At 46.0% G+C, this 10561-nt stretch overlaps 4 protein-coding genes across 4 annotated transcripts; 1 reads left to right on the plus strand and 3 right to left on the minus strand.

The window, feature by feature from the left end:
- Window positions 1-1070: 1070 nt before the first annotated feature.
- On the minus strand, window positions 1071-3222 carry C8R40DRAFT_406077 (uncharacterized protein). Its single transcript, XM_046234956.1, has 2 exons — window positions 2794-3222; window positions 1071-2740 (listed from the first exon to the last, which is right to left on the minus strand). The coding sequence occupies exons 1-2, from the start codon at window positions 3028-3030 to the stop codon at window positions 1307-1309; spliced, it is 1671 nt and encodes a 556-aa protein (XP_046084016.1). The 5' UTR covers window positions 3031-3222; the 3' UTR covers window positions 1071-1306.
- A 124-nt stretch (window positions 3223-3346) lies between these two features.
- On the plus strand, window positions 3347-4645 carry C8R40DRAFT_1050901 (CRAL/TRIO domain-containing protein; the record flags this gene model as incomplete). The annotated part of the gene is made up of 7 exons (XM_046224671.1): window positions 3347-3529; window positions 3601-3749; window positions 3809-3967; window positions 4034-4099; window positions 4157-4233; window positions 4293-4390; window positions 4448-4645. 7 exons carry the CDS (start codon window positions 3347-3349, stop codon window positions 4643-4645), a joined length of 930 nt encoding a protein of 309 aa, XP_046084017.1.
- Window positions 4646-4746: 101 nt separating this feature from the next.
- On the minus strand, window positions 4747-6660 carry C8R40DRAFT_1199202 (ribosomal family S4e-domain-containing protein; the record flags this gene model as incomplete). Its single annotated transcript, XM_046233108.1, has 6 exons — window positions 4747-5172; window positions 5227-5626; window positions 5680-5860; window positions 5913-5990; window positions 6165-6251; window positions 6523-6660. The coding sequence occupies 6 exons, from the start codon at window positions 6658-6660 to the stop codon at window positions 5046-5048; spliced, it is 1011 nt and encodes a 336-aa protein (XP_046084018.1). The 3' UTR covers window positions 4747-5045.
- Window positions 6661-7212: 552 nt separating this feature from the next.
- Window positions 7213-10155, minus strand: C8R40DRAFT_1254522 (DnaJ-domain-containing protein). Its single transcript, XM_046233745.1, has 11 exons — window positions 9929-10155; window positions 9757-9862; window positions 9592-9706; window positions 9492-9544; window positions 9358-9444; window positions 9132-9303; window positions 8740-9079; window positions 8363-8686; window positions 8080-8315; window positions 7801-8031; window positions 7213-7742 (listed from the first exon to the last, which is right to left on the minus strand). Exons 1-11 carry the CDS (start codon window positions 10032-10034, stop codon window positions 7527-7529), a joined length of 1986 nt encoding a protein of 661 aa, XP_046084019.1. The 5' UTR covers window positions 10035-10155; the 3' UTR covers window positions 7213-7526.
- Window positions 10156-10561: the final 406 nt, after the last annotated feature.

The raw sequence follows: 10561 nt of genomic DNA on the forward strand, positions 1-10561 counted from the left end.
CAAACCCTTGACTTTCGTGGAGCGCATGATGGTCAGAGGTGGAAGCCTTGTGCATGCCGTCGAATAGAGTATCAGTTAGCCACAAATACTGAACTCGCAAGTCCAAGCTTGCGATGTCGGGATTTTTCAGGGAAAATGGAAAGATAGAGTTGGAAGGTAAGAATGAACCTGTTGTCACTCAAAACGTCGGCGTTTAACCGGCAACTTGAAGGCGCTGTAGACGCTTGGTGCGCGCCAGATTTAGGATGATAAAATACTTCTCTCTATCTATCTATCATACATTTCTAGGCATACAGATAACTAGGTTTTCAACATACAAGTGCGGTAAATATCATCATTAGTTCATACATCCATATGTCACATTCATGTCATACGCTCGCCTCAATTTCGAGGGTGCTTATCGTTCGTGTGGCAATTCCTTACTTCATGGCCTGAGTTCTGTAAGAAGCCTCCACTGGGAAGTTAGCATTCGGATTTTCTGAGGGTAAAATCTGTGAATTTCATATAAAGCGAGGGCCATTAGGAGAGCGCACCTGAAGCAGGGATCGGACATAATTAAAAATAGGTTCCTTGTGTTCCTTCGGTGCTAAGAACACATCAGGGAACAAACGTCCTTGTGGGGGCACCACATATTTTCTGTGCAGAGCTGTGAGGAAATCCCCAATTTGACGAGCGTTACTGGAACCACAGATATCTTTTCCGGCTGCTGTGATCAACTCAAAAATGATGGTAATACGAGCCTGGTGTGGGCTGTCTTCGAGTAGGGACCAAAGGAATTCCATTAGTTTGATTGCGGGTACAAGGCCCGACTTGAACAAAATTCCAATAATGATACTTTGTACCCGGCCAATTTGAAGGAAGAGCAATAAATTGGACCCAGTAATTCCAGGAGGAATATTCTGCGAGGCTAGGGTATCAATAACCAGCAATAACAAGATATTCGACGCTCACTAATTTTAAGAGCCTTTGAACAACAAGCCCAGACGCCGAAAACAAGTCAGCACCAAAGCGTTCGCGAATTTCGTGATCGGTCAAGCCCTCGATTAATAAATTGAGCAAGTAGTAGCAGTGTTTGGACTCGAATCCACGAAAGTAGCTATTCGCCTTGCATAAAGACACCGTCAGGTATCTGGAAAGACATACGAGGGCCGCGGGGCTATTTTCCTGAAATTCGAGCCAGCTGATGCAGCCTTCAGCTGAACGACAGGTGTCGGCAGAATTCAGAAGGGGCAATAAATCTTGACGTACAAGCCCGCTTACAGGAAGTCCATATCAAAGTAAACAAAAGTGTTTGGATAGCTGATACTTACCGATAATATGTTGTGATATCCTCATGAGCTATGGGTTCCGGGAGTATTGACTCTTGCGCTATATTTTCCAGATTCAAGACAGCGTCGAGGAAATGTTCTAGATCATTATCGAAGTCCTCGTCAGGGGCCTCGAATCCACTGTTCAAATCTAACACGTTTTCTTTCAAGCAAGGAGGTGGCAAAGGGGTTGAAAGAAGACCTTGGCCAGGTATAAATGGAGCAGCGTGCTCATTTAGAGAACTCCCTCGAGGGCGGGATCCAATCCTCTCGCTTTCATTGGAGGGGTGTATATGAGCAACGGAATGACTCGCATGTGAGGTCAACTCTTTTGGACTACAACTGTTGTGGCTATGATCGTTCGATAACCACACTTGAGAAACCATTTTCCGGTTAAGACCATGTTTGGAGAGAGTCTGTGGAACGGCGTCACCTCGTCGAGGACCATATACTAATGAGCCTTGGGGTAGTCCATTTGATATGGAGTGAGGGAAGGGTTCCTTTGACTCCTGCTGAGCAGAGACAGAAGCCTGAGTGGGTGTTATGCTACCTTCACGATGATGTGGATGAGTAGATAAGGTATAACGATAAGCAGGTGGCTTCGGCGTCAGGGTGTTATTAGTGATGCCCTCGTCGGGCGAAAATTGAGCAACTGATTCGACAGCAGCTGGAGTACCGTTGGAATGACCATCGCCTCGTGCCCCGGTGTGAGACGAGTACTGAAGTCGGCCTGAAATATCGCTGGCAGTAGAAGATGAAGGACGCCAAAGAGGCGAGCGAGGAACCACACTTGTCACTCGGGTGCCCTTTGTGGGTATCATACCAGGCGCGTAAGAGATGGTAGAAGAAGCGGTATTTCCAGTGATCAAAGGTATGTAGGCCTCGGGAGACACAAAGCACTGTACCTCCGGCGATGGTGGAGGACAAGCAGTAGGCAAATACGATTGATCGTGGTCCTGAAAAGTCCCATTAGCCCCAGAAGCATTTGGTCGGACGACACTTGTTGAAAGTTGAGACTCGGAGGCACGAAATGAACGAATATGTGTAGAATTTCGAGGGTCCAAATTGGCGTCAGCGCTGGCTTGAGTGTGAGTGGCGCGCGCTGCGTATCCGATGCTACCACCAAGTGGAACGGTTCTATACACATGCGGTTGAGTGGAAGACGGAATTGAAGATGTCTTAGGATTCTGTGCGCCAGAAATCGATGCAGAGCAGCCTTGTCGTGAATTAGAAAGGGTACTCTGATAACTGAGGACCGGTACAGTAAACCGTTGTGCGACCGGCGTGCACGCATTGTCATCGGACGATGCGGAGACAAAATCTTGAGGTGTAGGGTGTTTTGGGACATGGCCAACCATTGCTTCAATGGCTGGAACAGGGTCCTCGTGATGGACGTTGCTCACTATCGAGTTTTGCAGCACGGCAGGTCCCGTCTACGATACATGACATTATTTAGCCGAGCGCGACACGATGCAAGACCACATACCTTAAGCATCTGAGTTCGAGGGGGCTCAACCTGTTTGAGATAGGCAGATGGGTGGTTTTCTTTGCCACAACCGTCATTCTGCTGCGAATCAAGGTCGTGCTGATACTGAGTGGGGCGAGCAAAACGTAGCGGCGGTGGCGGACTCCTCGTCAATTTCAACGCGTTGGTACACGGAATAGTACTTCGTGCGTTAGCTGCGAAGTAAGTACCGGATTTTGAGGTATGTTGCTGAGACATGGCGATAAATTATTAGATACAGAAAGGAAAGTAGAGCGAAAAGGACTTCAGGTGAAGACGCATGTTGGGTTGGAGAGAGTGTGCCTTTTATATGAAACCTCTAGCATTGTTGGCTTAGATTCAGAACTTGGACCAGGACAAAGGAGTTTTTCGGCGTGATTTGTCGGGAGAGTTGAAGGAAGTCTTCAAGTGGCGAGCTTTAACCTGGTCGACCACTCGAAAATGATGCATCTGATAAGATATATCTGTGGGCGCCTAGATAAGACGGCAGGGTGAAGATACCCGCGCAGTCGCCGCATTACTCGACACGACCTCCATGTCGGAAACAGAAGCAACGCAGACTGCCGTTGCTCCTGCGGACTCGGAGCCTCAAGAGACTTCGTACGGGGTAATACAAGAATCAGCTCCTGAAGGTCTTGCTGTCGAACCAATTGAGCCCAAGACTGCTTTGACCGACCAATTCACACCAAAGGAGTGGGATGCTTTGAAGGCCTTCCGGGTAAGTAGATTCATGATCCTCGATGCTATGAAGGAGCTCAAATTTCTTCACCTTAATCAAACTTGACCTAGGTTGAAATTCCTGATGCGTTGGCTTCTGCTTATCCCGACAAGAACAACGCGAAGACCGCTGCTGTAAAGTTATGGGGCGTTACTATAGAGCCCTCTAATCTTCTTGACGCTAAAGTGAGTGTTGTTCTCATGAAATTTCTACGAGCCAGGTATAGAAAGTTTGTTTACTCCACGTCGTACTTGATATTCAAATGTATGTTTCCTGTAGAAATCTCAGTGTGAGCGAAGGGAAAACTATGTTCATTGCTACGCTGCGCTGGAGGGACCAGTTCAACGTCGAAGCTGCTTGCAAGGAAGAATTTCCTCAAGACGTGTTCGGACAGTTAGGTCACATTTATGGACAGGACAAGGCAGGGCGACCAGTCGTGTAAACATCCTCAGCTATCCTCAGCCTGTCTTGTCCAAAAGTCTTAGCTAATATTCACTCTTCCAGATACAATGTATATGGCGGTAACCAAGACCTTAAAGCTGTTTTTGGGGACATACAGCGTTTCTTGAGGTGCGAATACTTATATCAAGTTTGTTGTGACGCAAGTCTAATCATATTCAACCGTAGATGGCGTGTGGCATTCATGGAGAAGAGCATAGAGTTGCTCGACTTCGAAACTACCGATCAGATGATTCAAGTGCATGGTAAGTACTTACTGAATGCCCTTTGAAAAATGCAATTCTTTTTTTGAATCTCTCGTTAGACTACGCAGGAGTTTCCATGACAAGTCGCGATACTAACTCCAAGAACGCTGCATCGGAAGCAAGTAGTATCTTCTCTAGCCATTATCCCGAACTCTTGGTATGCCCTTCTCGCCTCTTCACACTTGTTGACACTGACGATGATTGACTCGTTCAGCACAAGAAGTACTTCGTCAACGTCCCTTCGTATATGACTTGGATATTTTGGCTATTCAAACCTCTCATGCCATCAGCTACGTTAGCGAAGATGTCAGTTGTCGGATCCGGAGCTTCGACTATTGGCAAGGCGCTTTTGGCCGAAGTCAATGCCAAGCAACTTCCGACCCGTTACGGGGGTGAAGCAGAAGCATTCTGATATTGATATCCCCCTACTATCGGTCGTCCAGTATACATTGCGAATGTCTTGTCAATCTTGTCGTGTACATATACCCACATGTAATCAACTTTTTCTGCTATTTGTCCGTTCAATAAGTATGTAGAACCATACCCTATACAGGAAAATCACCTATGTATACATAATAGTCATCCGTCGTTACCCAGTCGTCACTTATGATGTTGCCTAAGTACTGCTGTATTTGAAGTACTTAGGGGATCACGACTCGATTAGTATCCCACGTTTTATCAGGACCGGTATGCAAAAGACTCAGTCTTGAACAGCTTGGATAACATGAATGTTTCGAAACTTGGGCTGACCATCATACAATCATAGATGCATAGAAAGACAACAGATAGTGATACCGGAGTGGTGGATGGAATTACTGCTCGGCGGCTCGTTTTCTCCTAAGATCTCTCTCCTCAGAAATTGTAAGCTTGGTACCCTTACCCTTAGGAAGGGATATCCATGGCTTGCTGCCCTCGCCGATGACAAAGATGTTGGAGATACTACGTTGAATTATGAGTAACGGCCATGGAAAGGCAAAAGACATGCAAACTCACCGAGTAGCAAAAGTTCGGTCCAACGAGTCCTTGACGTGCACGATATCCCAGTCCCCGATGTGTTTCTCCCTGTGCACAATGACACCTGCACGACCCATGTTACGACCGCCTGTGATCATGACAAGATTACCAGTGTCGAACTTGACAAAATCGGTGATTTTTCCCTGCTCAATGTCGAACTTGATGGTATCGTTAACTTTGATGAGGGGATCGGGGTAACGGATGGTACGTCCATCGTGAGTGACAACGTGAGGAACACCGCGAGCACCGATCGCGACCTTCTTAACCTTGAGGAGCTTATATGTGGCCTCCTCGGGGGTTATACGGTGAATGGCAAATCGACCTTTGACGTCGTATAAGAGACGGAAATGTTCTCCTGACTTTTCAATAGATATGACATCTAATATTACCAGAGTAAGTCAACGGGTTTCTTCAGAGGCGAAGACAACGCACCCATAAAACCAGCAGGATAGGTGGGATCAGTTCGGACCTTTCCGTCGATTTTGATCAAGCGCTGCATGACGATTGAGGTGACCTCACGGCCAGTCAAGGCATATTTTAGACGGTTTCGAAGAAAAACTGTGAGAGGTAGACATTCACGAAGTTTGTGAGGACCAGGAGATGGACGGGGAGCCTAAATACACCGTTATCAGACATTTTGTTTAGATGGTTTTGAGGTTGCATACGTAGGTACCGCTCAGCTTGTCCAGCATCCATGAGGAAGGTGCAGCGAGACGCTTCAAATGCTTTTTGGGTCCTCGGGCCTGATAAAAGAATAGGAAAAGTCAGCGTTGATACTGAGATAGAAAATCGCCTGTCGCAAAAGGTCATCCGGAGCCTAAGTTATCCAACCAGCCCATTCCAGCCCATTTAACCATTAAAATTCATCATATATACGTCGGTATGGACCTTGAGCAGCATTCTGGGATGTTACTGACCATATTGGTATCGTCTTTTGCTTGGACTTGCGGGGTTGCGCGAAGGGTCTTGAAATGAAGGCCAAGTTTTTTCCCATCGGAGGTGTGCTGATAAGATAAGATAAGCACTATAGGCGCTAATGCTACAACTTTGTTTACTTCCCTTCCCCCTTTACCCTCTTATACGCTTTCAATAAAGAACAGCCATTTCGTGCGATGCGATCCCGAACATAAAAACTCTAAACAGAACCTTGCGGGCGCATGTATCTCAGTAGCGCCTGCGTGATCATATATCCACTTAACTTCCATATTTTGCAGTGAATAACTTGAAATGAAAGAGCCCCAGACCCAGTGGCTTCTGGTAGCCAAACGAACTTACCTCTATCGTCCTTGGACCAATCATAATTATCGCTCGTTTGAAGAGGAATCTGATCTCCATACCTATCCTTATCCAATTCGTGATCGTCGAGTTTTTGCCAATGATGGCTGAGTCGGCGCTAGAGTCCCAATCTGACATACTTCATCAAGCCCCCGTTGTTCAAACATGGTCTTATGATCACTATGGACCTGACTATGGCATGCCTGTGTGCTCTCCTACTTCACATACTATATCCCCAAACTCTCATCCGCTACCTAACATCACTCGCAGTGAGGCGCACCTTTTTTCATGATATCCCCTCACATAATTCTAGTTCATAATTGTCTAGCTCGACAGCGTCACCAACAATCTGTCGTCGATACCTTTCTACCCAGAAATGTATTCTTCTGCAGTAACTGTGGTGTGTTTACAGTTTCTAAGTGAATGTCCAGCACCCAAGCCCAAATGGCATGAGTCCGAACCAATCTTAAACAAGGGAGTCAAACTCTGCAACTGACACCGGCAACCAGATACCTGCTCAAGCCTCAAATGAGGTGAGTCAGACCAAAATATAAGCGTCCTTTCTGAAGTCGTCGAAATATCCACAAACAAGTCATGTCGCTACTTCCTCCCGCCAGAACCCGTTTACAATAAACCAGATGCACCGGTACCCAATCCTTTCATAACTTTGTCTAAACTTATACATGATGACTCAAGAATAACGCAAAGCACTGTAACTTGATGACCAAGCCCTCTAGGAGGAATGATCAGTGAAAAAATGTGCCCAGACTCTATCGAAGTATCCCTTATAGAGGGACAATTTAATCAGTTTAACAGTGTCAGTTTTTTGGGTTGTTGCTTTGTTCCTTCGAAGTTTTTCGCCCGTTAGTCATGCCCAATCCCCTACCAACTTTGAGCGACATATGTATGTCCCTTGAAGCTAGCCAGTCTCAGAAACGAGCCCATAAATAAACAGCAACCGGCATTAGTAAGTATGATACAGTAAGTGCTCGCACAGATGGACACTAATCGCTATCGCTGCTGCTGTCGTCTCCACTCTCTTGGTCATCATCCGTGCTACTCTCCTCGTCACTCTCCTCGTCCCGCGGTGCACCCTTCTTCACTTTGCCGCCCCTCATTGCAGTCATTTGCCCTGCAAGAGAGTCCTCGTCAGGATCGGATATCTCATCCTCTGAAGGTTGTTCGTCCGCATTCAATGCAGATACATCGTCGATTTTAAGCTAGAACAGATATGGATATCAACCAGTGAAAAAAAGTATCAAAACAGATAGCACAGACAGTCATATTCCTAGAAACTTCCTCGCCCACAAACGTGTCGCTAACAAGGTATATTTTCCAAGTGTACATCCCGGGAGCTTGAGGTGCCTGGAACTGAAGTTTGTACGTCCTGTAATTTCTATCGCCAGCGGTAGGATTGGAAAAGGGCACATTAGTAATCTTCATCGGAGGGACTACCACCCTAGAATTCTTGTCATCTGCGAGGATAAGCCACCAGCCTGGTTTCCGATTCTTTAAGGAAGATTAATACAAGTAGAAGAAGGTACATGCAAGTCTTACTTCTGGCCAGTAAGGAGCGTGCGCCCACGCACCTTCACCCTCTATGGGCTCGGCATCATTACGACCCATAAGAAACTCCTCATCCTTTTGGTCGTTAGCCTTAATGCTCTTTTTGACCTCCTCTACACTCGAGGTTTTCTCCGCAATCACGGCCGAACTCGATGAAGGAGGTACAAGTCGCAGCTTGACCGTGAGATAGACAATGGAGGATGGAACTACGATGCGTTCGCCGATAACTAGAAGATACATGAGACACTGACACGTCAGATAACAGCAGCCACACCTTTGTATGCAGCATCTACAAGTTCAAGCCTACCCCATCGTGCTATTGCCTTCTTCACATCTTCAGCCCTGCTATCACCATTTCGTTCAAGCTCGTCAACCACGCCAGCTAGATCATCCGCCTTCAAGGTATCCTCGCCCGTAATCCCCGGAAGTTGCGAAACTCTGTCCTGTTTGGCAGGCGAAGCGCGCGGAAGAAGCGCCTGGGCGAGATATGCATGTAATCGCATGACATAAATAGTTGGAATCAACCAGTTGCGAGAAATCGAGATATTCAACAGGGCGTTCAAGAGTACAGGCGTCTGGAGGAGAATTCGGGTTTGTTCTATGATAAAGGAATTTAATGTGCTATTTGTGTGCGGTACCAACAATACATACCTTTCTGCAGGTTCGGTTTTTCCACATTGAGCCGTAGAAGATGTGCGTATAACAGTATCGTGGCTTTGCGTTGATTCGCATTTTTCCCGGCATCTATAACTGTTCGCAGCGTCTCCCATTGTTTTGGCGCAGTCAGAGCGATATTCTTTTCTAGACGGTTGAGTTCTGCAGCATCCTCCATCTTGGTCTTTGATCGGAATTCCCATTTGTATGCTTGGCCAAGAGTTCCGACAACATCATCCATCGTGGAGTCCTCTTTCAACGACTTGAAGAACGCGGCAGCAGAACTAGTTTTGACACCATCCTTGGTTTTTTGTCGAGAGCCGAACCACCAACGTCCCTATAATTTTCGTTTTTGAGAGAAAGAAAAGCACAAGAAGAGGAACACTCACGACCAAAGTCGGCAATGCACCACCAAATATCAAACCATAAACACCCAGAACCCAGACGTTATTCTTACTCTCTACAATCCATTTGGGTAAAGCAATCCCCACAGAAGTCTGCTGTGGACCATCGGGGTTGCCGTATTTACGTAGATTCTCTCGGATACTTTCGTCGGTAAGCCTGTAGAAAACTGCATTATGGATTGCTTCTAGTTCGGAACGAGATTCAACTTACGACTTGTACGCTTTTGTGAGGTCGACAAATTTGTTTTGAATCTCCTCGATTGTTTGATTGACCGAGGCTTTGACTTTGTCCGGGTGACTGTCAGAAGGTTAGAAGGAACGCTATACTTTGTAACGAGTATTTACTAGATCTTTGACAGTTTTTTGTAGTGAGACTTGATTTCCTTCTCAGTGGCTGACTAGAAATCGATGAGACTAACCCATAACACGAATAAATCTGACGTACAATCGATAATCCTAGAATTTCGAAAGGATCGTAAACTTTGTTGTCCATCTTTGCGTTCGCAACTTTGTAGGAAAGGAATGCGAAGACAGCCCAGCCACCAATGATAAATATAGTTCTGCCGTAGGAAGGGTAAGACCGTGGCCAGATCACGAAACCAAAACCCACTTGGCTGAAAACCTAGGGGTGAATATCGAGCCCTTTTCCCGTTTGGCAATGCGCAAGCGTTGTTCACCACAGAGACTGCATTGGCATCCATCTAAGGTTTTCTTGTCTATTTTTCAAATGAGAGAACATAGTCAGTTTCGAATTGTTTATATTTTTTCTGGGTTCAGCTTACGAGAAGTAGAGATGGAAAGTGTTAAAGGGATGAGAATCAAGGCGAGGAAGGTGATTATAAAGTATGCGGCCATATTCCCGCCTTCATCGTAGCTGTAGTTGGCCATTGTGGCGCGTCGTATTCGACGACAGGGAGTAGCAGATGGAAGAAAGAATAAAGATTATAATTATACGTGGCAACGCGCCTGTTTATCGGGCCGGATCGAGACATTCTTATGCAAGCTTACCATCCCGTTTTAGGCTTCACTGCAGGGATAAAGGACTTTTCTTGCGAAGAATAGGTTGAAAATTTTGAGAATTTTGAGAATTTTGTAAAAAATTGTAGCTGAGATTATTTTGGAACAATCTGCTAAGGATTAGGCTGAAATAGGAATATTCAAAATAACCATGTTTCCTGCCATGTTCATGATCATCTGCAAAACCTAGATATTCAGCTAAGGGCTGAGAGCAGATCCCAGCAGATCCCAGTGTTGAAAGCACCAAAAGCAACATGCTCTGGGTGCTTTCACTTCTGGGAAGTGCTCTCAACTGCTTTCAGACCCTAAGCCAAAAATACAGGTTTTGCAGATGATTGTTTCATGGAGAAAATTTTGAAAAGTCTCAGCAAACTCTGATGAAGAATTTTGTACCTAAT

The sequence above is a fragment of the Lentinula edodes genome (genome assembly GCF_021015755.1).
Source record: "Lentinula edodes strain Le(Bin) 0899 ss11 chromosome Unknown C8R40scaffold_28, whole genome shotgun sequence".
NCBI lineage: Eukaryota > Fungi > Basidiomycota > Agaricomycetes > Agaricales > Omphalotaceae > Lentinula > Lentinula edodes.